General features: G+C 48.3%; 2 protein-coding genes across 6 annotated transcripts in view; one reads left to right on the top strand and one right to left on the bottom strand.

Moving 5' to 3' along the window:
* SART3 (squamous cell carcinoma antigen recognized by T-cells 3) overlaps positions 1-7,069 on the bottom strand; it is a 40,364-nt gene extending 33,295 nt beyond the window's left edge. For all 3 annotated transcript variants that reach the window (XM_021712385.1, XM_008058137.1, XM_021712386.1), the window contains exon 1: positions 6,736-7,069. In XM_021712385.1, coding sequence (XP_021568060.1) covers positions 6,736-7,050 — 315 coding nt within the window. In that variant the 5' untranslated portion in view covers positions 7,051-7,069. The remainder of the gene's footprint in view (positions 1-6,735) is intronic.
* A 1,324-nt stretch (positions 7,070-8,393) lies between these two features.
* Positions 8,394-15,817, top strand: ISCU (iron-sulfur cluster assembly enzyme). Of its 3 annotated transcripts, none has more exons than XM_008058135.2 (5): positions 8,394-8,555; positions 10,340-10,453; positions 11,581-11,691; positions 13,139-13,217; positions 15,038-15,817. In XM_008058135.2, the coding sequence occupies exons 1-5, from the start codon at positions 8,442-8,444 to the stop codon at positions 15,121-15,123; spliced, it is 504 nt and encodes a 167-aa protein (XP_008056326.1). In that variant the 5' UTR covers positions 8,394-8,441; the 3' UTR covers positions 15,124-15,817. The 3 variants fall into 3 exon arrangements, with proteins under 3 accessions (XP_008056326.1, XP_008056327.1, XP_021568062.1); XM_008058136.2 differs by having other exon boundaries at positions 8,404-8,555; positions 15,314-15,817; XM_021712387.1 differs by lacking the exon at positions 15,038-15,817 and adding an exon at positions 13,612-13,682 and having other exon boundaries at positions 8,404-8,555.
* Positions 15,818-26,311: the final 10,494 nt, after the last annotated feature.

The following is a 26,311-nucleotide window of genomic DNA, read 5'->3' as shown; positions in this document are numbered from 1 at the left end:
AGACCTCCTATATAGCTACAAAGATCAAGACAGCTTGAGTCTGGCAGAAAGACACAGAGATCAACAAAGTAACAACAGGCTGTGACCTTTCAAACAGAGGGGAACAAGGAGCAAGCATTTGCAGAATACAAATATAAAAGATTACAGGGTTTTTAAACAAGAACCCAACAACTTTCTCTATGAATTCTAATAGTAAAAGGCCTTCCTGGCTTCTCAGAGACCCTGGAACAATGTGGAAATTCCTGCCTCTGTGCAAGCCGGGGCATGCTTCTGCTCATCTCTCCAACCGTATCTCAGGCTCTGCCCAGCCCAGCACCACGACCAGCTTCAGTAACTCCCTCGGTAACATTCCACAGTCTCTCCAGCCTCAGGGCTGGGCACCTGCGTGCGGCTCTGTCAGCCCAGAAGCCTCTCTCCCTGGCCTCTCATTCTCACCTTCAGGTATCTTATCAAACCTCACTCCCTTAGTGGGGTCTCAAGGAGCCAGCTACCTGCTGCAAGCTGTTTCCCATCTCATCACCCTATTTATGTCCATCATCACTGAAGGCTCCATGGGCAAGCACCTTGTGTGTCTTACATCTGATCCATAGTTGGAGTCTCTTTTCATACCAGGCACACAGAAGTCAAGAAACCACAGGCCAATCTCACTCAAGAGAACTGATACAGAAATCCTAAATAAAATCTTAAAAGATCAGAAACGCATAAAGAGAATAATACACAATGACCAAGTTAGGTCTATCCCAAGAATGTAAGAGCGGTTTTACCTTAGAAAATCAATTAGTCCCAGCGCAACGGTTCACACCTGTAATCCCAGCACTTTGGGAGGCTGAGGCTAGAGCACAGCATTGCTTGAGCCCAGGAATTTGAGGTTGCAGGAAGGGAGGAAACCAATTAGTATAATTTTCCACACTAGCAGATTTGAGAAAGAAAAATCATCTTAATGAAGAAATATTGCTAAAATGTCTATTCACGATTAAAAATCAACACACTAAGAAAAGAAAAACATTTCCTTAACCTACAAAATCTACTATAAACATGACTCCTAATGATAAAACATTAATAGTCTTTTTAAAAACACCACAAAGAATCCGAGTATCACCTTCTATTTAACCCTGTAGTAGAGGCCTGAGGCTGGAACAATCCTACAAGGGAAAGAAATTCATGACATAAAGAGAGAAAAGGATGAGAACTGTGAATGCAATCTAATCTTCAAACAAATCATAAGAAATAAGGAAATTGGCAATAAAAGCAATGGATAAAAATCAATTACACACAAAAAGACAAATACTATCTGATTCCACTATGAGAGATGTAAAGGGGTCAAATCCACAGACAGACAAGCAGAATGCCCGTTACCAAGGGCTGGGGCGGGGGGCGGTTGTTTAATTTTATGTGTTTTTTCCAGCATAAAAAAATTTTCATTTCTATAAACCAGCAAGCTTTAGAATGTAATTTTAAATAGGATAGCATATACAAACAAACACTACAAAGTAACTAACAAACCATATGTGAAACCTGCATGGAGAAATGATTCTAAACTTTATTGAAAGATATTAAAGACCTAAGTAAATGGAGTTATACACCCAATTCCAGGTAGAAAAATCACTATGGCAAAGATCAATTCTCCCTTAAATATTCTATAAATTCAAAGTAATTCCAATAAAAAATGGAGTCTTTCACATACCTTGACAAAATAATTATAAAATGAGTATGAAAAAGCCAAAACACACCAGCAGTGAGGGGATTTGTCTAATCATACAGTAAGCCTTAGCAATAATAAGTTAAACAGCAGAGTTAGCACAGGATAGACAAACTGACTAGAACAGACAGTCCAGAAACTGACCCGTGCAGACGGAAAACTATGACAGAGGGGGTGATGTGGCAGAAAGGGGAGTTGGTAGCAGTTAAAGGTATTTCCTTTTGAAAGCAAGCTGCAAGCTTTAAAGACCTGCCAGGCACCAGGCAAGTTTTGTTTAAGAAAGGCCAAATGGTCAGACACTGGCCCTTTCATGGAAATGCAAAATAGTAACTAATTCACAGACTTATCCAAAACCCCTCTTCTGAAGTTAATGGTTTACAACCCTGAAGTTCCTGAAAACCATTTGTTCTTTGAAAAACCTGATTTTGCTGAGTACAACCTTGTAAGATTCCAAAGGAAATATGTAATCACTCAACAAGATCCCCTCCCTTACCTAAACAAGGGTATAAGACCCCACTTCTCCTGTTCTGGGGGGCTCGATTTGGACGCATTAGCCGCTCAAGCCCACTGTGCTGGCCAGTGTAATAAAGTGCCACTTCCTGTAACAGTCTCGGTGTCACGATCTCTCTGTCTTCCCGCTACAGGGGCACTGGCTGTATCAACTAAAATGAATTCAAGATCTAGGACTGTGACTCCCAGTTTGACTTAGAAATAGCAACTTAGAGAAACTTTAGTACAGGATGTGATCTGCTTTGTATTTATCAAATTACATACAAAAAAGATAAGAAGTATCAATCACAGATTAAAAACACAATCTATAACTTTTTTTTAATTCTTAAGACATTTAGCAATGTTCTTCTGCACATGATTTATAAAACCTAGCAAGTTAAACCCACTCCTTAATCACATGATAGGTTGAAAAAGCAATGGACACAGCTGGCTGTGTTTCTCTCCTTTGTACCATCAAAGAACTGGAGTAAAACTCTGGTTCTTTTTTTTTGAGTTGGAGTCTCACTCTGTTGCCCAGACTGGAGTGCAGTGGCCGCTCTGGGCCACCGCAGCCTCGACCTGCTGGACTCCTGGGATCCTTCCGCCTCAGCCTTCCGAGTAGCCGGAATTACAGGCACGCGCTATCACGCCTGGTTAATTTTTTATTTATTGTAGAGATGAGGTCTTGCCAAGTTGCCCATGCGGGTCTCGAACCCGCGGGCTCAGGCAATTCACTCACCTCAGCCTCCCAAAGGCACGGGATTACAGGTTGAGCCACCGAGCCCGGCTAAAACTCTGGTTCTTAAATGAGCTGTCATGACACACGGATGTTTCCAAATCAGTTGTCAAGTGTGTCACACAAAGTAATAGTAAAGAAGTGAAGTTTGAGAAATATATACTGTCATCATTGAAGAACATTCAAGGTTCTCCTTGTCACACCACCACTATGCGCTCACTTGAGTCTGAATGTGCCTTTGGAACATGAGCAGGAGAGGGAGATCCCTTGCTGGTTAGTGTCCCTCATACGAATACCATGAGTAGGTAGCAGAAGAAAAGGGTATAAAAGTCAGGCACGCAGAGAAACTGCCCCAAGCAATGGCTTTTGGTCTAAACTTCTGATTTTTAAGCCAAAACAATGAAGAACTATATATGGGCAAGTACTCGAAGTGCTTATTAAATGCATTTCAAAGAAACACTTCCGTGTTGTTCAACCAATACTGACAAATAAATACATGTGCTAGTCTATTCTAGTCTGGGAACATCATTAACGACTTAAGACGATTTAAGGCAAGAGAAGGGAGCCAATCACAAAATGATCTCCTTATTGACTTCCCGACTCCCAAGTATGTGAAAAAGGTGCCACACCTACCTGTACCTAGAAAGGGGGTGAGAAGTAACGGAGAGGTCTGGTGGCAAGAAAACAACTGGTGCAATCACAGCAGTGGCAGGGAAAGGAGAATAGAGTGCGTCTTTATTTAGAACCTACTATGCGCCACACTGTGCCAGAAAATTTATGTGCACTGCAACACTGAAGGCCCAGAACGGCCCTGTGAGAGAAGCACTATTACAACCTCCATTTTACCAATTGGGACACCTGAGGTTCTGAGAGCTGAAATTACTTGCACGAGGAATTTCCCCTGAGCGGAAGGCATTGGCCTATACATGGTTGCAAAGTCATGTTGTCTGTACTGCTCCATCATGAACCGACAAAAGCTGCCTGAGGCACTATGATATGCTATTTTTATTTCCACACAAACACAAATCATGGAAAAGCTTTGCTTTTGTTACAGGGGCAGATACCATCACAAATTGCCAGCTTTCATAAAATACACTCAAGAATGACAAACAGAAGTCACAAATAGGGCAAGGTCAAGTTTTCCACACACCAATTTGGAAGTTACTCATCATTATGCGCCACCACAGAGCAGCTACAGCAGGAACCAGAGGCTATGGGATTAAGAGGAGTCAGCAGGGAGGTTTGGAAAAATTGAAAAAGTCCATTTCCTAGACCCCAGGACAAAGAGGCTCAGACCAGAGGAGCTTAATTCACTGTCACTTGCCAGGCCCCATCCCATGTGGTCACCTTCCCACCCTTGGTGACCTATGGCAGGACACACAACTCCCAAGCACCAGCAGCCAGGAAACCTCTGCTCTGACCCATTGCCTCCCAAGTAGACTGTGAGTCCTCATGGAGGCCTTAACATCTCAGGTCCCAAGCTTCCCCTCCCCCACCTCACGTAATAATAAGCTCATCCAAAGGTTCAAGGGTAGCAGTTTGAAGAAATGATATCAACTGGGATTGGGGCATCAGTCTGGTACCCCACATCATACTGTGTTTGCTGAATGAATAAAACTAAATTAGCTTCAGAAATCTATTTACAAAAAGTAGAAATGGTACCCACCTGCCTACTCCAACTAGTTCCGTGGACAATCAGATGTAGTGATCAGTAGGACAAGCTGTACCAAAGGATGTTATCACCAGTTTGTAACATAACAAAAATACCAGTGCCTGAGGGGACACTGTAAGGAAACTGACACCCAGAAGCATTAAGAAAGTAACCTAGGTGAGCAACTTCATGTCACTGACTGATTTCATATTGGATGGCATTTGGTCCACAGGCAACCTTTGAAATTCAAATCCTACCACAAGTAACTTTAAGCATATCATCTCATCATTTTTTCTGAGTCTGAGTTTTCTCATCTGTAAAATGAAAATGTGCTCAGTCTCTCCTGTTTGGCCCTGTAAATCCACTCCACCCTCTCCTCCCTGTCCTATGTCGCCCAGTGAAGACCACATTTATGGTATCCTGGTTCTCTGGCTTTCGGGTGGGTTTGCTCGGCGGAAGATCAAAGAAAGGAAGAAGCGGAGGTCAGGATATTTTCTGCCTCCACTCCAACCTCTGACAAGAAACTGAAGCTGCCTCCTTCGAACCAAGTTGTCAGCAGCCCTCCTCAGGAGCCCTTTCCACACAACTGTTCAGGTAGCCAGTCACTCCCTTTGATAGAGCAGGCAGGTTAGACTAGGAAAAGCTTCAGGGCTGTAAGAAAGTTCCAAACTTGCTGAAGCCTGCAGCAGTAGGTGCAGAACCATGCATACAAGCAAGTGATCTTGTTGTAGGAAAGGTCACACCTACCCGTTAGGCCCTTATCAGAGATACCTGCTGCACTATAGTCCATCTGTCCAGGACACTTGTGGTTGGTAAAGCTGACCACACAGGCAAGAACTAGCTTAGAGACCCCTGGAGCATGTGCATCAATTGCCAAGGTTGACCTAAGATAACCATAATCTACGTTATACCTTCATTACAACAGTACTAACATAAGACTACCCTAAGGGAGCCTCTCACCCCCACCCCCATCATACACCTGATGCCTTGACAATACTGGTATGACCCTATAAGGCCTGAAACTCCCCCACCCGAGGTGAGAGAGAAGTAACAGAGATTCAGTCCCAAGACCATCCATTTATAGGAAAAACTCACCCCTAAAAGACCCTAAGAATAGAAGTTACAGCTCAAAAATAGTTGGGTGCAGAAGCAGCAGATTGCCCTAGGTTGTTCTGCCCACTCGCCTTTCTCCGGAGTGAATTCCCTGCTTAATAAAGCTACTTGCTCATCCTGCTTCTCTGTCTGTCTGCAAATTCATTCCAAATATGAACACAAGAACTCATCATCAAGCAGTCTCACACGGGGAGGAACATCCCTTCTCCCGGTAACACTTTCGCCCTCCCTTCAGGCCTAACTATCAGCACGAAATCGTGCTGTTGCCAGCTGTGGGATCCTAAACTTTCACTCCTGATTTCCCTGCCCATATCTTTATAAACAGTTGTCCCTTTACTGACCTTTTCTCAAATTATTGTTAATTTGCATGTGCCGCCAATTTCCTGCTGGGACCCTGGGCTATACAGGACATACCACCACCTCATAAGGTTACAACATTAGACATCAAGTTATTACCAGCTGCAAGCACTGGGCTTTAATTAACGTTCACACAGTTACAAGAGGCAGGAAGTGTGGCTCCCAAGCCACAGATAAGGAAGCCAAAACTCAGAGAGGTTTAGAAATTTGCCAAGCACGCACAGGGGTGGAACATCCTGAACTGGGGTCGGTCAGCAACTTTCCTACCGCTCCAAATGGCACCAGCGTCATTCCTACAAGAAAATAACATTCTCTCTGCGAGTAAGATTGTACTTCGACAGCTGGACACGGTTTAACTGAGTGGTCAAGAGCGGGAGTGCTGGAGCCGGCTCAGAGTGCAAGGACTGGCTCGCCACTCTCAAGACATGTCATCCTGAGCAAGCTTTCCTACAGGCGCTTCAGTTTCCTCCCGCCAAGTGAGGCTAGCTCGGTTTCCTTCACGGGGCCGTGGCGAGGATGCCGGGGATAACGTTTGCGAAGACTTGGGCACGCAGCGCCAGGTGCTCCCGCAACTCACAGAGCGCGTGAGGTCCTGCTGCCTTCGTGGCCACCGGGGACCCGGTAGGCGGGACGCGACCCCGCGACCTCAGGACCGGAGAGGAAGCGCCGGCCGCCCGCCCCCAGGCCTACCTGCTCTTCCAGCCGCTCGATCTCCAGCTGATTCTTCTCTTCCTCCTCGTCGTACTCCCACTCGTACTCTCCCAGGGAGCTCTCCACGGAGGAGGCCATGGCGAACTCCTCGTCGCCGTCGCTCTCGCTCACGTCCTCCTCGGGCCGATCCCAGCCGGGCCCCGGGGTCGTGTTCGTCGCGGCGGCCACCGCCCGCGACGACGCCTTCCCTCTCGTCTCAGCCGCCTTGGCCGCATCCTCCTCCCCGTCAGCCCTGCGCCCGGCCTCGGGCTCCGCCTCGGGCTCCGCAGCCGCGGGTTCGGCCGCCGTCGCCATCTTGCGCTCCCAGAGACTCGGGGTCCTCCCGCGGCCGCGGAGGGCCGTCTAAGGTCGGGGCTGCCCGCGACGGAGCCTGATCAAAACTCCGTCTCCTCGCCTCCGAGGAAGGGGAACCTCCGAATATACGGCGCTCGTCTCGTATCTCCAGCCTTATGAACGCCTCCACCAGCAGAAAACAAACTCACTAACGTGGCACGTATTCCGTCACAACTTCGGACAGAAGTTGGGTCTTTAGGCAGAAAGTGGAGGCCACGGCGGAAGTCCCGGAGCCGGCGCGGTGTCTGTAGGCACGGGATCGGCGCCATCTTGAGAAGGTCAAAGTGATTCTCAAGCGGTATCCCTGCCTTACCAACGCTTACTGTGGTCCCGCGTGGTGCCGTCTCCCCAGCAACTGCGCCTCAAACGCTGAGAAAACTCCAAGGGCTCGGGGAAGGGTCGATGACACCATTACGGAGGAAAATTCGTTTCCCGAAGAGATTCCTCCCCTTTATGGAAACCCCTCATCTCTAGCAGGCGTTCAATACATGTGTGGGTTTTCCTGTTTTATAAGATCCTAACCTGTGCACCAATAGCAAGATATTACATGAATAGGCATTTCTTTAGAAACTCTTAGTTAATTACTAAGCATTGGCATATAGATTGAGCTTTCTGTTGTTTTATAGAGAAGTACAAACACGAACACATTTTTTTCCAAGCAGGACATGGTGTTCGTTTCCTTAATACCTTCCCACTTTTGATGTGTTGTGTTCGCTTATTGCCTTTCCCCGTCATCAGCAACCTCGGGGCACGAATTGCCTGTTTTGTTTTCCACTGGATCCTGAGTCTGGCACACAGCACACAGTAGGTACTCATCGTACTTGCCCCATGATGCAAGAATTGTCCTTGAATGCGTACACAAGGCAGGATACGGGCTTAGCGAGCGGATACCACTCGCCCAGTCACACAGCCAGGAAGGAGCAGAACCAGGATTCTCATTCAAGTTCGAATCCAAACTGAACCTCTCTGAGCGGCCTTGGATAGGTTACTCAACCACTCTGACCTTCGGGTTTCTCAAGGGCAAAATAGGGTTAGGAAAGGTGGACTGGGTGACCTTAGCGCCACACTCCAGAGATGGCTTTGTGAACACGAGCTTAGCTCCGCACCCCAGCGGCCTCAGGTCCTCCCCCACCAGGATCCAGCACCTAGGACAAGCTCCGCTGCGATTTCAGACCTTCCCGCTCTGGGCCCCACTCGCCCGCTCGCCCCCAATTGGCGTGGCCAAGGCGGGGCCATCGGGCGGACACGTGCTCGGAGCGGGAGGATGCGGGCGCGGGGTCGCAGTGACGTCAGAGGGGCGCGTTCTTCCCCTTCTGCGTCGCTACGAGCCGGCGCAGGCGTGTGCCGGGAAGATGGCGGCGGCTGGAGCTGGCCGTCTGCGGCGGGCGGCGTCGACCCTGCTGCTCCGGAGCCCGCGCCTGCCCGCCCGGGAGTTGTCGGCCCCGGCCCGGCTCTATCACAAGAAGGTAGGGACTGACGACGGGGTGCTCAGACTGCCGAATTGGCGCAGGCCCGGGCAGGGAAGAGCGGCCGCCGGGTTCTGCGCAAGCTAGGATGGGGACCTCCCCCTCCCACGTCTCTGCCTTGAAGCACTTTCCCTTGCTGAGCGGTGACACTAACCGCGACTTATATAAATAACAGCCCGTTGATCGGGCTGCGACTTCCAGTGGACCCGGCCGCCTGACCGACAGCCCAGGGAGGAGGAGGGTCCTTTTTGTTTTTGCCGTTCTGAGTCCAGAAACACGCACGCACCCCCGGCGCGTGCTCCGGCTCCAGTCTCACCGCCGCCCTGGCTCTGTGACCTTGGGCAAGTCAGTGCCCCTTGCTGAACCTGTTTCCTCAGGTGTAAAGTGGGTGCCTCAGGATATTGTGTGTGGAATACGCAGCATGCTCCCTGACACATAAACCCAATACGTGGAGGCCATTTATGGTGCCATTACTGTTTTAGGAGGTAGGGCTTCCGAAGGGAGTCAGGCTCGAAACCAAGAAGTATAACGCAATGTTTTGGGGGAATTTGTTTTGTTTGTTTGGTTGGTTGGTTTTGATAGTGAGTGGGAGGGAGGGATAGACGCGTAGTTTGCATCCCCTTACCTTCTGGGGGCGTAAAGTCTCTTAGACGTAACTTTCACACGGGAAACAACTGAAGAGTGCAGTGAGCCAACGTGGAGCAAAATGTCCAGCTTAGATATTGTCTTGTGTGTCCTGGGGCTTGGAGTCAAATCCAAGTCAGGTAGTCAGGTGGGGAGAGAAAGGGGACTGGAAGACCAGTGTGTTTGCTGCTAACTGGTAAACAAATCTCAAGGTTATGAAGGCCCGTGTACTAGTCTGAACGGATGTTTCCTCTGATCTGGCTTCTATTGTTTGCTAAGGGCTTCACTCCTTCCCGACCCGGGGGTGTGTTTTGCTGAGGGCATTCCCTGAAGGAACTTGGGCTCGCAGCCTGTCACTGCGCTGCTGCCGCCCAGTGATGTCAGGGCCCTGAAACGCAGTGACAGCACTGTTTTTGTTTTCAACCGGAAGGTAAACGTATACATTCCATGGCATTGTTCCCTCTGTAGCAGTCACCTTGAGGCTTCCAAGAAAACTTTCCATTCCTAGGCCATAGTTAATTTTTTAAATTTGTAAGGAGTAATCATCCTTTGCGAATGAGTTTTATTTGAAAATAATAAAACTGCTGTTTGAGCCCAAATTTGGTGACATAAATGGGTAAAAGTCTAGTCATTATTTGTGTAAAAACCCTATGGCACTAAGACATGATTTCGCTGATATTTTTTAATATTTCTTTTTTTTTTTTTGAGTTGGAGTCTCACTCTGTCGCCCAGACTGGAGTGCAGTGGCATGCTCCTGGCCACTGCAGCCTCGACCTGCTGGGCTCCCACGATCCTTCCAAGTAGCCAGAACTACAGGCATGCGCTGATTTTTTTTTTTTTAATTGTAGAAACGAGGGCTCGCCAAGTTGCCCAGGTGGGTCTCGAACTCGCGGGCTCAGGCAATCCATTCACCTCAGCCTCCCAAGGTGCTGTGATTACAGGCTGAGCCGCCGAGCCCAGCATTTTTCAGTATTTTAAATCTGCAAAGGTAGTCAGAGAGAAATACAAAGGGTTTGGATCACAAGTGATTCTCATTGACAAGTACAGGCCTTTCTACTCATGTGAAATTTGGTGCTTAGTGATTGCTTGCCAGGCTTGGATTGCTGACTGTGAGGAGCTTGCCAATAGAGTGATCATTTCTCTTAACTCTGTCTTTTCAGGTCGTTGATCATTATGAAAATCCTAGAAATGTAGGATCCCTTGACAAGACTTCTAAAAATGTTGGAACTGGATTGGTGGGTGCTCCAGCATGTGGTGATGTAATGAAATTACAGGTACTATCTGCTTTTCATCTTTAATGGTAATAGCATTCCATAGCATTGTTCCCTCTGTAACAGTAATCTCTTTGCTTACCTAGTGCTTTATAGCTTATGAAGCATTTGCACGTACAACATTTCATTTGGTTTCCATCTTTATTCCTGTGAGGTGGGATGTTATAAACCAGGAGTATCCAGCCTTTTGGTTTTCTTGGGCCATATCGAGTAAAGAGGAATTATCTTGGGCCACACATAAGTTATATAACATAGTGTATATACATATACTCATAGGGTCACAAAGAAACTAAATACTAAGAAAAACACATGATGTTAAAAGATTCTATGGGGCTACATTACTAACTGTTCTGGGCTGCATGTGGCCCATAGGCCGGACATGTCTATTACAAACGATTAGAGCAGGGGCCCAATTCTGGACCTTCTAATATATACTATGATGGGCTTTTCTGAAATAGAAAACTAATCTCATTTTTCTACTGACTGTATCAGCTAAAATTTCAACTTGAATCAAGTAAAAGTTTTGTTAATTGTACTGATAAAAGGAAAATCTCAATGAGCCAGCAATGCTCAAGACAAAAAACACAATAAATCAAGCCTGTACCCAAATTGGAAGCAACATGAAGTTAATGTCTGGTGCTTTGGATAAACTGTAGCTCTAGCTACAGTCTGCTCCTTCATGGTGGATGGGCAGCTTGCCAGAGGTCTTCATACCTATCTCAGAAAGCAGAAATGAGACAGGAGAGAACTACTAAGTGCAATTTGGTGCCCAAGAAAAAAGTAATACAGCCAGAGACCTTTAATTCAGATTCAGTGTTTAAAGAAGCAGATTGCCCCAGAAGCTGTGAGCAAACTTCCTCAAATAGGAGTTAATAGGCAAAATGCAGGCTAGGGTTGCCAAACAAAGCAAAACTGGCATGGAGGGGCATGTTTTCCAACTGATCTTGACCAGCTAGGCCTGCATAGTTGTTTCTATGTGTCACTTTTTATCACTGAGCTCTCTGACACAAAATTAGTAATTAATGCCATAACACAGTGTGGAAAGTAAGCCCAGAGCTCTTGGGGAAGGCCGGGATGTCGGGATCCAGTTGGTGGCCCCAGGGGTCATGTAAGTCTTGTTTCTCTTCTAGATTCAAGTGGATGAAAAGGGAAAGATTGTAGACGCCAGGTTTAAAACGTTTGGCTGCGGGTCTGCAATTGCCTCCAGCTCTTTAGCCACTGAGTGGGTGAAAGGAAAGACGGTAAGCTTGCTGGAAAGCTTGACAGAATGAAATGGCATTCTCTAGACCTGGCTCTTGGAGGGTCTAATGAGTCACAAACAAGGGACCATGATTTTTAAAAAGTATTCTGATTTTTTAAAAATGTCTCCTATCTGGATTTTGATTAAATTCTTCTCCAAATTGGGAGTTATGGATCATTCTTCTAGGTGGCATACAGGGTTTTTTTGTTGTTGTTGATCATTTTTATTTGTTAGTTTGGATGGTGTTTTGTTAATTATGTAGAAAAAAGATCCTCACCTGTTCCTCCAACAAAATAGAATGGAAAAGAAATCTTTGACTTTCTCTGATACTCTTATTGCTGATACTCTTATAATTTCTCAGATTAGGAGTTATTATATAGTGGTTATTTTCTTGTTATTTCCTCCCATCATGTTTCAGGAAGGATTCCAGGTAGCTTACACAGGTTGGTAAAATAAACTAGCCCGCGTTAAAAGAGATTAAAGAATCAAAAACACAGCAACAGTAGGGGCAAAGTTAACAAACAAATAAGAGCAACGATCCAGGTGACTGGTCACGGGCCCCCAGAGGGTGGAGATAAGAAAGGACTAAAGCATCTTTTCTGTACCAAAGCCTCTTTTTCCAGCAACTGCAGAGGCAAAGGTCCCTGATTCTTTGAAGAGCTGAACTTTCTAAATTCCAGTTCCTGTTAAAACCTCAGAAAAACCAACCTGCAGGGCACTCACCTCTGTTGCCCCAAGGCACCCAGTTCAGGAAACTGAGCCATGGAGGAGCATGCCTGGGGAGGGAACTGGCCAGACCCACAGCAGAGCGGTTTGCCAGACCACATGCCACCTGCTGCCAGTGGCTCAGGCCTTTTGGCTGCCAGGCTCCTGTGGGCCAAGGAAACATAGCCCTGACCTGATAGGAGGTGGCTTTGAAGTGATTTGTCAGGAGCTGTTCTCAGGGAAAGAGGAAATGAGACAAGGCACTCATGCCCCCAAGACTTGGCATTCAGGGGGCTGCGGTTTGTGACCAGAAGGTGGGGAAAGGGGGCCTTTCTTCCACCTTGAGGTCTCCCATCTGAGTTTCCAGGAAGAAAACTTGAATCATAATCAAGTGGGGCTAGGGACTGGGGCATGGTCAGATGGAGCAAGCAAGGAAACCTGGCTTCCTTTAAGGCAGTGGGGCTTTGTTCTACATGGCACAGGTTCTGTTCCTCGCTTGTGGAAGTGTCTTGGCTATCCCTGCTTACCCCAGGCAAGCAGTGCAGGTGTGTGTACTTAATACCTGATAGTCCCAGCTGCAGCTTTGACAGGCAAGTAGGTGTCCTGAGAAAGCCCTCAGCCCTTTGTTTTGAATTATTAAATCCTGTCCCCACCAACTCTGAGGGCCTCTTTGGCCTTCCTTTTTTATCTCTGAACCCTCCCAAGGTAAAGCTCTGCTAAAACTTCTCCCTTATGCCTCTCAGGTGGAGGAAGCTTTGAACATCAAAAACACAGATATTGCCAAGGAGCTCTGCCTGCCTCCCGTGAAGCTGCACTGCTCCAGTAAGTCTTTGCCCTGCAGAAACAAAACAGAAAGAAACACTTGGCAGTGATTTCAATTTGCATTTGCGACAGAGTCATCCCAGGTCATGGAGTCCATCTTTATAAACCCCAGGGAATCAGGACTCCTGAGTCTGTCCTTAAAAACCTTCAGAGTGTCAGAGCCTCCGTGGTCTCACATTTATCTGTGACAGAGTAGTGGCAGGAGGTGATGTGTAATGGGCATCATACAAGCACTCGAGGGGCACTGTTTTTCAACCTCGGAAACATCTTCCAGTTCCCAGTAGGTGTTGCTACTTCCCCTTATAGATGAGAAGGTGCAGACCCAGCATAAGGCATCTAGGTCACATGACTAATAAGAGAGTAAGCCAGAATTCAACCCCAAAATTGATTCCAGAGTCTGTGCTATTTCCAGCAGAGAAGGAAATTCTGTTTTCTCCATGATCCTGTTGGCTGTGTATTCCATCTGTGTATATGAAATGACTAAGCCCAATTGTGTATATCTTCTCTCTCTGCTGTCCCAAAACAAAGCCCAGATGCCCTAGGACTTATTCTTGGCTTTCCAGTTTGATCTCTGTATTAAATCCACTGCATTCTTCCATCCTTTCTTAAACTTCTCAGGAAAAAAAAGAATGAAAATAGTAGACTTAACATATTGATGGGGGTTTTAATGACCGAATTAGTTAAAATTCAGCAGAGAGCCACCTCTTGTCAGGGTAAGACTCACAGCAGATGAGCCAGGTGCTGGGGTAGGGACATGCTAACCCATTCTTCAGGAAGCCTGGTAAGACCCAAGTTATTTCCACTTGAACTGGAATTTTACCCACAAAGAAAGCTTGTAGGTTGTAAATACTTTCACATGGTTTTAAAAAACCACGCCTTTTTAGTAGGCCTTTTTTAGTAGGCCTTTTTAGTAGGCCTTTTTAGTAGGTCTGATGCTCTCTGCTGTTTACTTGCTTTCTGCTGTCATTTTGTCTCTGTTTTTATTTTCCCCTGTACCCTTACTTTGAATGTTGACTCCTAAACAAAAGTTTTCAAACTTGGGATCACCAGAGGGTGAAGTGATAGATGCCATCCCATCGACAGGTTTTATTCTTGGCTTATGTCATCAACAGATTGACATGCCCTAAGTTATGCCAGCATGCTTAACCAGCATTAACATTTATTCCAGACCTTCATGGGAATAGGTGAGAAGTAATATCTGTTGTGTCCCTATTAGATGTCAGATATTTTCTGTAAGTTCTCACACTATCCCAACAAGAAAAGCAGATGTGGTGGCTCACACCTGTAATCTCAGCACTTTGGGAGACCAAGGAGGGAAGACTGCTTGAGCCCAGGAGTTTGAGGGCAGCCTGGGCAACATAGCAAGACCTCATCTCTACAAAACTACCAAAAAGTTAGCCAGGCATGGTGGTGCACACCTGTAGTCTCAGTTTCTTGAGAGGCTGAGGCAGAAGGATTGCCTGAGACCAGGAGGTCAAGGCTGTGGTGAGCCATGAATGTGCCACTGCATTCCAGCCTAGGTGACAAAATGAGACCCCAACTCAAAAGAATGAATGAGTGAATGATTATCCCAGTTCTGTGGAATAGAAACTAGATTCCCAGAGGCTGAGGAACTAACCAGATCGCAGATGTTTCAACCCTAATCGCCAGCAAGGTGCTCAGCCCAGGCAGTGCTGCTGTCTTGCCCGGCTCCTCCTCACTCTCCTGCTAGGTTACTCTGTGAAGGGCCTGCCAGCACCACTGCCATGCAGCTCTTCAGGGTTCTGTTCCCAAGACCATCACGTAGTGTCATAGGCTCTCTCTCCTTCCATTATCTTTAGTGCTGGCAGAAGATGCGATCAAGGCTGCCCTAGCTGATTACAAGCTGAAGCAAGAACCCAAGAAAGGAGAGGCAGAGAAAAAGTGAGCCCTCAGGAAGCCTCCAGCAGATGGCGCCAGCTGTCTGTCCACCTGTTGCACAGTCACCTTAGCTGTCAAGAAGCCCCATGCACCACACACAAGAGCTGAGACACGCACAGTATTTGCTGCTCACACTGTGACTCTAATGCAAACAAAATACACAGTTTAATTGTGCTGAATCCTGTGGTTTCTTTCAGCCCACTTTACCACCTTAGCCCAGTTAGTGTATGTCGAATTGTGTGTTTGACCTCAGAACCGAACTCACTCATGAAGTCTCAAGTTTGGCCAGGCCATGAAGTGCATAAACACCCAGTTTTGCTTGAGCCGACTGTGGAGAGAACTTCCAGGAGAATGCCTTTGTCTGGTTATTTGACAGAATCAATTGTACAAAAACAGATCTGCATCTATATATACATATATATTATAATAAAAGAGTGGAAGACAGTGATTTTCTCTAGTAAGCCTCGTCTAAAGCCCCTCTCACTCTGAAATGTTGCCCAGAGACTCTTGGGATTCCCAAAGACTGGACCGTGATGATATGCACAGCTTTCCAAGCAAACTGAACAATGAAGGTCATGTTCAGGGAGTTTTCCCAAAGCCAAATATCCATAAAGCTTTACGAAACGATGGTGAGAGGAGGTGGTTTCTCTTTCCATTGCTCTTAGCAAGACAATAAATTGGCAACTAAAGTGAGTCTTGAAGATTCCTTTTGTAAGTCTGGTTTGTGAAATCCTGAAATCTGAGAAACATGGACTTAAATGACAGCCTAGGGCTGTGGATCAGATATGTCAAGAGCACCATGAATGAGTTTAAAATGCAGATTCCTGGGCCCAGGGTTCTTTGGGCATGTGGTCAATGCCCCTGACTTCTGAGATCCTCCTGGGTTTTGTGGCGGTGCATGAGCCAAGCTGTGGGGAAGAAATCTTGTCCTTTCTCTGCTCTGCACAGCTGTGATATACAAGTGGTTCGTTCAGAGCTGTTTTGTACATATACGGTGCACCTAATGTTTGAAGTCACTCAGCCCTGGCTCAGACACGAGCAACATGTGCTAGTCACAGTCCCGCCCACCCTGGTCTCTCCCTCTTTTTAGCTACCCACGTAAATCTCAATAAAGGAGTCCCACGTTCCAAGTGAAAACATGTTGAGATTGACTACCATAGTCTCAAATCTTCAACTTCAAAAGTTGGATGTGTTTGTTTTTCTGATTTTTTTTTTTTTTTTTTTTTTTTGCTCAAGCATAGACTGGCTGCTTGGCCTCTTAAACATATACCTCCTTTATTGAAAAACAAAAACTGCTCTGGGTTCTGGCAGCAAGCACAGAACTTCAAAGGCGGTAGTTTCTTTCCATAGGAGGCAGCCACAGGGCCTTTATAGGAACCTCAAATTAGAATCCTGGGTGGAACCATGTAAAATTGTCCTGTGTGGCATGTCCTGCTGTTTAATTCACAGTCCCAGGCTAAGCTTGTCTCCCTTCGTTACATGTGGCAGCACCACAATTCCCCATCACTTGTCTTTGTGACTTTTAAAATGAGACATTTCTGTCCCAGTTAAAATTCTCAGAGTCGAAACTGAAGGCTGCCCATCAGAAGTGGCTCATCAACAACCAAAGCAGCATTAGAGTAGCCCGAACCTCAAAACGTGCTACTGCAAGATGAATTTTTTCAATTCATGTTCAAGAATTAGATACCAGCCGGGCTCGGTGGCTCAACCTGTAATCCTGATCCTTGGGTGGCTGAGGTGGGTGGATTGCCTGAGCCCGCGGGTTCGAGACCCGCCTGGGCAACTTGGTGAGACCTCATCTCTACACTAAATCAAAAACTAACTGGGTGTTGTAGCGCGCAACTGTAGTTCCGGCTACTTGGAAGGCTGAGGCGGAAGGAACACTGGAGCCCAGCAGGTCGAGGCTGTGGTGGCCGGGAGCGGCCACTGCACTCCAGTCTGGGTGACAGAGTGAGACTACAACTCAAAAAAAAAAAAAAAAAAAAGGATTAGATACCCTTTCTCCTAGAGAAATCTAGTCTTAGCCACACAAGGGCATCATGCACCCTTCAGTGAACTCAAGTCTAGGGATGTTTTGCAATCTAAATGGGTCTTGGCATCTCTAAATAAACCCTCCTTACTTGACAGGTAAGTTTAAATGGTCTATGGAGCACCTGGCTCTATGCTAGGCCCTTACATTTGCCATCCTGTTAGTTCTCATGACAATCCTTTGAAGTGGGCATTATTCCAGACAAGAACATTGGCTCAGAGGCCAAGTGATACTCAATCCAGAGCCCCTTGGGCTTCCCAAAGTTCTGCCTCATCCTCTCCTGGCAGAACACACCAGGGCCTCCAGCTGCACGTCAGAGGCTCACCAGTGCCCTGGACATTTACCTGAAGAAGCTGTGGGAGCAGGGTGAGCCCGATGTGCTCATCTGGCCCTCTCCCCACCAGGCACTATGGTCCTCCCCCCATCCTGACTGTGACCAGGAGCCCAATTAAATCTGGTGCTCTGGAGGGGTGCCTGGGCACTGGCATCATGGGATGTGCTCAGTAGGTTTATGGGTGAGCGAATAGATGGATGGGAAAGCAGAGGCTCAGAGAGGTTAAATGACACCGCCTCCCAAAGTGCTGCGATTACAGGCATGAGCCACCATGCCCAGCTAGCATTGGTATGATTTACAGGAATACCTAAGAGGTGTGGCACGTTTGATTCCAGGCACCACAATAAGGCAACTATTGTGATAAAATGGGACAAAAATGTTTTGGTTTCCCAGTGCATATAAAAGTCATGCTTACACTAAATTAGTCTCTTAAGTGTGCGATTGATTCATGTCTTTAAAAATGGATAGCCCTTAACTTAAACATACTTCATTGTTTTAAACGATGATAGCAGTCATCTGAGCCTTCAGTGAGTGTTTTTTGTTGCTGTTTTTGCTGGTGGAGGGTCTCCTCTCAATGTGGATGACTGCTAACTGATCAGGATGGTCGTGACAGTTTCTTAAAATAAGCCAACCATGGGCCAGGCATGGTGGAATCCAGGCGCAGTTGTCACACCTGGAATCCCAGCACTTTGGGAAGCTGAGCATTTTGAGAGGCTCAAGAAACCATAAAACAAGGTGTGCCTGGATTACCAGTACTGATAGTGACTATTGTTCCCCTGCTGTTGTTGTGACTACTACTATTACTATTTTAAAAATATGATAACCTTGCTGGGTGCAGTGGCTTGCACCTGTAATCCCAGCACTTTGGGAGGCTGAGGCAGGAGGATCACTTGAGCCCAGGAGTTCAAGACCAGCCTGGGCCACATAGCGAGACCTCATCTCTATTAAAAAAAAAAAAAAAAAAAGCTGGGCATGGTGACACGTGCCTGTGGTCCCAGCTACTCAGGAGACTGAGGCAGAAGGGTTGTTTGAGCCTGAGATGTTGAGGCTGCAGTGAGCCATGATCATGCCACTGTACTCCAGCCTGGGCAACAGAGTGAGACTCCCACTCAAAAACAAAAAAATCACAATAACCTTAAGACTTCCAAGCTCTGGTATCTGTGGCATGGAAGTAGCCTTTGCTGTCAGGCCTCCAAAACATCGCGAGACACCCCAGCATGACTTCTAGCACACAAGGCTTGACAGGCAAGCTCATGCCGCAGCACTTGGCTAACTGCAGATACAGCCGTCCCCAGGCCCAGTCTCTAGCACCATAACCCAGTTATCTCTGGAAATGTCACATTAGGCACTACATGCCCTGGCCTCTCCTCAAAGAAACCCACCTCCCAGAATAACTCCAATGGCCCCTGGGTGAAGATAACCTTATTACCCTGGAGCTGTTGGTGCAAAGGAACCAGGAGCCCCCAAACCTGCCCTGAGGCCTCGGGTCTGTGCATCAGAGAAAGCCCCAGCAGGGAATCTGGGCTGGACTCCCCTCTGCCCAAACGCCTCCCCGATATGCAGCCCTGTGTCACTGGCCCCTTACAGCAAGACCACAGAACGTTAGGGAAAAAACTCTGGGTGAGGGCTTGGGGGCTTAGGTTCTAATCCCAGCTCTGCCATGATCTCTTCGTGTGACTTTAGGCAAGGGCTTAGTCTCTGTGAGGAGTGGTTTCTCTTTCTGAAGAAGAGCTCCTGACTCAGGATTTTTGTGAGGATTACATGAGTTATACCATGTAAAATGAAAAAAGGAGTGTCAGGCCTGTAGCCAGTGTTCATAAGTGTTAGGTGTCATCATCACCACCACATCATTATCACTACCACAGCTGCCACCATCAGCACCACCGCCACCACCACCATCATCATCACCGTTGCCACCACCACCACCACCACCACTACCATCTGCATCATCAACACTGCTGTGGTTGTCATTGTAATCAGTCCCTGCTGTAGGCTGAACTGTGTCCCCCGAAATTCTTATATGGGAGCTCTAACCTCGATGCGACTGTATTTGGAGACAGGGTCTTAGGTAATTAAGTGGCATCCCGACCCAACAGAACTGATGGTCTTCTTTGAAGAGGAGGTCTCTCAGTGTGCGCTCAGAGGAAGGGCCGTGCCAGGAAGAGGACCCTCGCCAGAAGCCAAATGTGCTGGAACCTTACTCTTAAACTTTCCGGCCTCCAGAACTGTGAGAAAATAAGTTTCTGTGGTGTGGTCTTGGGGCAGCTCGAACACTACTGTCATCACTGTTATCCCCACCATCACCATCATCGTCGTCACCATCACTATCTTCATCATCGCCATCGCCATCATCACCACCATCATCACCATCGCCATCATCACCACCATCATCACCATCATCATTACAGGCTGGATTCCCCAGGAAGCTGCCCCTGAGATGGAGATTAGCATGCAGGTGTTTCTCCAGGAGTGTTCCTAGGATCAGCACCTGCGGAAGGGGGTAAAGATAGCAGGAATGGGCAGAGGGAGGCGTGGGCCCCAACAAAGGTCTCAGTCGATCTCTTGGGGAGCTCTCAGTCGGGTGGCCCCTCTGAGTTGCCCTGCACTGGGGCCTCTATCACTTACAATCCATAAAGTTTATCCTACTATTGGGTCCGGGATTTCATCTTCTTGCCCTTTTTTCAAAGGAGATTTGCATTTTACAAGAAAAGCCAAGAGCAATGCTCACTACCAATGACTAAATCACTGGAATTCCAGGCATCTGTTGGGCTGGCGGTCTGGGGGCAGAGGAGCTTCTCACACTGTCCCATTAGCCCCTTAGCCCAGAACCATGCTCACTTTCCCATAACAGCAGAACCCCTGGGGACCATCTTCCATCAAGTGGGTGCTTGTTCGCTCCAACCCCCAAAGGCTTCAGACAGGGCAGCCCTGCTTCCTGGAAAAGCCTCCTTGGGCAGCCCCCAGGATCTGTGTCTCCTTGGCCTTTCCCACCAATTTTTCCAGGGAGCTGAAACAGAGGACAGTCTGCGTGTGTGGTCAAGTCCTTTTTCTGGCCAAGCTAACCAAGCTGAGGGCTTGAGGGAGGGAGCCTGGGCCAGGCATCCTGCAATGGGTGGCCCCAGGCAAGCATGGGCTGCTCTCACATGTCCTTTTTGGACAACCTTGAGGGGTTGTTTGTGGGACCAAACAAAATGGCATGGGTAAAGTACCCAGAACAGCTAGGCAGACAGTAGGTGCTTATTAAATGCTCATTCATCCACAGGACAGGTCTTTACTATGGGGCGGGGGAGGAGTCAGAGGGGAGCTGGTCACCACTTGACACTGAGAAACAGCTTCCCATGAAATCCCTCTCTCTGGGCACCAGGTCCCAACCTGACCAGCCTCTGGCCACCTGTGGCCTCACTCAGCTCCCTCCTGTCCCACCAGCCTCCCTGCTGTCACTCAAACTCACCCAGCTCAGTCCCACCACAGGATCTTTGCACTTGCTGGTCCCACAGCCTGGAGTCCTCTTCCCCAGAGTGTCACAGAACTCCCCATCCATTCGGGTCTCACCTAAATGACATGGTTCCCTGACCACCTCAGGTAAGTAGAAAATGATGAGTCACTATGTCATCACATTGTGCATTGGCATGGCAGCAAAAATAACTCGAATGTATCTTGCTCAGAAAGATAGTGCACCAAGACATACCACTAAACCTCTGATGCCTGGAACAGTAACATCACACACTAGATGTCCAAAAGGTGCTCCCCATACACTGGAAGCCCAGGAAGTGCTCCTCATACACTGGGAGCCAAGAGGTGCTCCTTTTACAATGGCAGCCCAGGGGGTACTCTTCATACACTAGTACCCCAGAAGATGCTCCCTATGCACTGGCAGCCCAGGAGGTGCTCCTCATGCAGGAGATGCTCCCTATGCACTGGCAGCCCGGGAGGTGCTCCTTTTACAATGGCAGCCCAGAAGATGCTCCCTATACACTGGCAGGTGGGAGGTGGTCCTCGGACACTAGCAGCCCGTGAGGTGCTCCTTTTACTCGGGCAGCCCAGGAGCTACTCTTGAAAGCCTCTGCCTTGCTACAGGCGCTCACCCACAGCCAGGGACCTGGGATAACCTCGGAGGCTGTAGACCCACTTCTCACTCCCAGGCCAGATCCATCTCCCTGTCTATATTTGTAGTTTCTTCATCTGCAAAACGAGGGGATTGGGCCTGATGAACCCACATTTCCTTCCAGCTCAAACAAAAAGATTCCGCAGCCTCGGATTGCTTCTCGTTTTAGCCAACATCCCACTCACGCCAGAACATGATTCATCTCCGACGATTCTGTGCAGCAACCAGGCCTTTCCCCCACACCCCGAACCCACTCTCCCCCAAGAAGAATTCCTCCCCACCGCACACTCGCCCAGCCCCTGGCGTCCGGGAGAGGAATGCAGGGCTCCGAGAGCCCTCCCGGCCTGTCTGCCAGCAGCAGTCTAACCCAACCTCCATTGTCTAGGCTGTGTCTGGAACAACCGGGGAGGCTGCGCCCCTCCTGCGATGAGCACAGGAAGCGGCAGCAGAAGTGAGGCCGGCGAAAATGCTGACCCAGCACAGGCAGATCGTTTCTATTCTGATGCCTCGCCCTCCTCTTCTGCCCGGCTCCTCAGGCCAGGACAGTGTCTACACTTTAAGGAGGAGGAAGAAGAGGCAGGAAAAGTGAAAGAAAGGAAGGGAGGTTCCACCCTTGAGACGAGACCAGCCTGTTCAGCTGGCCCCAGGGTGTCCAGTCCAGTTTCCCACTGTGAGAGGGGGAAGCATCTGGAAGGTAGACATTGGAAAGCATCTGATAAACTTCAGCGCCCGTGGGTGACACAAAATCTTGGCAAAAGAGGAAGAGAAAGAAATGTCCTCAACTTGATAAAGGACATTTACCAGAAAATGACAGCAAACATGTTGCCTGCTGGCAAAACTTTGGAAGCATTCCCCTTAAGATCAGGAACAAGATGGCTCATACCTGTAATCCCAGCACTTTGGGAGGCAGATTGCTTGAGTCCAGGAGTTTGAGACCAGCCTAGACATGCAAAAAAATGAAGTAAAAAGCTTAGAAAGGAAGTGATAAAACAGTCCTTCAAGATACTTCAATCATCTACTCAGAGTGCATGAGTCAGTTTTTTGTTTTTTTGGTTTTTTTAAGTCCGGTTCTCACTCTGTCTCCCAGGTGGGAGTGCAGTAGCACAATTTTGCCTCACTGCAGCAACAACCTCCTGGGCTCAGGCCATCCTTCCACCTCAGCCTCCCAAGTAGCTGGGACTACAGGCATGCACCACCACGCCCAGCTAATTTTTTTATTATTTTTTTGTAGAGACAAGATCTTGCCCAGACTGATCTTGAACTCTTGGGATCAAGCACTCCTCCTGCCTCAGTCTCCTAAAGTGCTGGGATTATAGGCATGAGCCTATACACCCAGCCAGAGCTCATTCTTTTTTTTTTTTAAGTCAGAGTCTCACTCTGTTGCCCAGGCTGGAGTGCAGTGGCATGCTCATGGTTACTGAAACCTCAGTCTGCTGGGCTCAGGCGAGCCTTCTGCCTCAACCTTCCAAGTAGCTGGAACTATAGGCAAACACCACCACATCCGGCTAATTTTTCTATTTATTGTAGAGATGAGGTCTTGTCAAGTTGCCCAGGCTGGTCTCAAACCCCTAAGCTCAAGCAATCCTCTCGCTTTAGCCTCCCAAGGCTGAGGCGAGTGGATTGCCTGAGTCCATGGGTTCGAGACCCACCCAGGCAACTTGGCAAGACCTTGTCTCTACAGGCATGAGCTATCATGTCTGACCCAGAGTCCATTCTTGAATGAGCACTGGATAGAGTCAGGTGACCTGGGGTAGAGACTGGCCCTGGCCATGACCTTCCTGGGCAATTCTGGGTCTCAGTTTCCTCATGCATAGCTTGAGTGATGGGATTAGACCAATTGTTGGCAGACTGTGCTTCACTGAGCCTAGAGGTTCCTACCAGGGGTAAAAAGAGGCCAACAGGCGACCCTGAGTATGCCATTCTCTTCAAGGACTGAGCTATAGTGAGCTTTGTCTTACATGTTAGGATTTCTAATAAGAGTTTATTTGGGCCATGCTCCATGGCTCTGCCTGTAATCCCAGCACTTTGGGAGGCTGAGGCAAGTGGATTACCTGAGTCCATGGGTTCGAGACCCACCCAGGCAACTTGGCAAGACCTTGTCTCTACAATAAATAAAAAATTAGCTGGGCATGGTAGCATGCGCCTGTAGTTCCGGCTACTTGGAAGGCTGAGGCGGAAGGATCAACGGAGCCCAGTAGGTCAAGGCTGCAGTGGCCGGGAGCATGCCACTGCACTCCAGTCTGGGCGACAGAGTGAGACTCCAACTCAAAAAAAAAAAAAAAAAGAGTTTATTTGAACAAAGGATTCTGTGCCTCAGAAAGGCTGAAAATCACTGACTACACAACCAGGGGGACAGGCCCCTATGTCCCCAGCAGTCAGAGAACTACAGCGATTTGAGAAGCAGAAAGACTGAAGACTAGCGGGTTGGTTAGGAGGCAGGGAAACGGGCACACCCTTAGACCATAACAGGAATGGGAACCAGAGACACACTTTGGAAAAGCCACTTGGCATCCTCCGAAAATGCAAATGCGTGTCCATTTTAGCCTGGCAAGGTATCCGGCAGAACTGAGCCGGCAGGAGCACGCCCACGTCTGCAAAGACGCACACCATCACAGGATGTCCTCAGAAGCACATGGTGGTGCAAGGCCCCTCCACGAGCATACCCCTAGCTTGGCCTGACTCATTCTAGGGACACCCAAAGCCCAGGTGAGCGGAAGTCTGAGTCTGCACCACGACCAGGTGACTTTCATTTGTAAGTCCAGACCCTCTCATTCATCGCTTCCAGGCTCCCCTCTGCTTTTGTGTGTTTGTTGTCTCTCAAGCTCTCTTGCCCAGGCTAGAGTGCAATGGTGCCATCACAGCTCACTGCAGCCTCAAACTCCTGGGCTCAGGCCATCCTCCCTCCTGAGTAGTTGGGACTACAGATGCGAGCCACTGCACCCAGCCCAGGACCACCCTCTGAAGCTCAGAACTCTTCATCCTCATTGTAAGGCAGGCCACAAACCAAAAGAGGTTGAGCTCCCAGGTCAGACCTAGGATCTGAGCCTTCCCCAGTCATCAGCTATGCGACCTTGGACGAATCACTTCACTTATTCATCATCAATTTGCTGAGCAGGGATGGTTTCCTCGTCAGCAAGATGAACCTGGTCAAACCAACTTTGTAGTGATTTTTCACAAGAAATCATTTACAAAAGCAAACTGAAATATTGACTATATTTATGTTTCAGACCCTTGACTCAAACAAATTCCTTCTAAGCATCCTTGCTCAAGAGTCAAAGCCCTGGCCTCTCGCTGGACTAGACCACGGTTTCTTTAACTCTCTCACACTGAGGGCATGTGATTGGTTTCTTTTTTTCACTTATTCTAAACAACACTAACATGAACATCCTTGTACATCCATCTTAGCGCCAACACACAGGTATTTCTGTAGCCAGGTTCCAGAAAAGGATTTCTGGGTCACAGGGCAGGCATATCTACAACACTGCTAGATGCTGCCATATGACCCTTGAAAAATAACTTTTTTTTTTCATTTGGAGTCTCACTGCTGCCCAGGCTGGAGTGCGGTGACACAATCATGGCTCAATGCAGCCTTGACCTTCTGGGCTCAGGTGATCTTCTGTCTCAGTCTCCTGAGTAGCTGGAACTCCAGGTTTGTGCCACCACAACTGGCTAATTTTTTCTGATTTTTTTTTTTTGTAGAGACAAGGTTTTGCTCTGTTGCCCAGGCTGGTTTGGAACTCCTGGGCTCAAGCAATCCTCTCACCTTGGCCTCCCAAAGTGGTGGGATTACAGGCATGAGCCACTGTGCCCAGGCAAAAAAGGACATTTGTCTCCCACCCCAAGCTGCTTCAAACCAGACAGTGCAAAGAATCAGATCTGGACAAAGACAATATGTTCTTATCTTATGAGGGATCATGGGAAGAACTCAAGAGGGTTTCTAACTGGCTCCCCAGTCCAGAACTCTGCTGCAGGCTGGGCAGTGGGGAAATTGGCCTTTGGACCCAGCCTGCTTGACTTAAGCTAGACAGCAGGAAGGACTTCCTGAAAATGAGGGCTGGTTGGCTCGTGGAGAAAGGCCCAAAGAAGCTAAGAGACCAGCCGGGCTCGGTGGCTCAGCCTGTAATCCCGCGCCTTTGGGAGGCTGAGGTGAGTGGATTGCCTGAGCCTGCGGGTTCGAGACCTGCCTGGGCAGCGAGACCTCATCAAAAATCAGCCGGGCGTGGTAGCGCGCGTCTGTAATTCCGGCTACTCGGAAGGTTGAGGTGGAAGGATCGCTGGAGCCCAGCAGGTCGAGGCTGCGGTGGCCGGGAGCGGCCACTGCACTCCAGTCTGGGCGACAGAGTGAGACTCCCAACTCAAAAAAAAAAAAAAAAAAAAGCTAGGAGATTTCTCCCAGGGGTTTCTGAAAGTAGCCGGGGTAGAGGTTCATCTCTCTGGGATGGATTAAAGGGGAAAGAAGACAGTCTCTCCCAAGACCTTCTTATGCAAGAACCGAAGTATCCTTTTTATTTAGGGAAACAGACTACCCTGCAGGCCTTTCCCCCAGGGGCCAGAACGCGGCAGCGGGGCCCACCGGCTCCCTGAAATCCAGGCAGGCCTCCTCCTTCCCACTGTCAGAGGCAGCGCTGAGGCTGAGAAAGGACGAGCCACTTGCCCCAGGTGGCACAGCCAGGGCGGGGCAGAGCCAGACCTCCACCCTAGGGCCCCCACCAGGGCCAGGGCCTTCC

This window comes from Carlito syrichta, unplaced genomic scaffold (assembly GCF_000164805.1).
Source record: "Carlito syrichta isolate Samal-C Ts95f unplaced genomic scaffold, Tarsius_syrichta-2.0.1 Scaffold303226, whole genome shotgun sequence".
NCBI lineage: Eukaryota > Metazoa > Chordata > Mammalia > Primates > Tarsiidae > Carlito > Carlito syrichta.
Note: the sequence above shows the minus strand (reverse complement) of the source record. Positions and strands in the feature narration are given on the sequence as shown.

Excerpts from the sequence above, each read along its gene's own strand:
- ISCU (XM_008058135.2), top strand. The coding sequence starts at position 8,442 with ATGGCGGCGGCTGGAGCTGGCCGTCTGCGGCGGGCGGCGTCGACCCTG. Across the intron at positions 10,454-11,580 it reads GTGATGTAATGAAATTACAG|ATTCAAGTGGATGAAAAGGG; the intron begins GTACTATCTGCT and ends TTTCTCTTCTAG. Across the intron at positions 11,692-13,138 it reads AGTGGGTGAAAGGAAAGACG|GTGGAGGAAGCTTTGAACAT; the intron begins GTAAGCTTGCTG and ends TATGCCTCTCAG.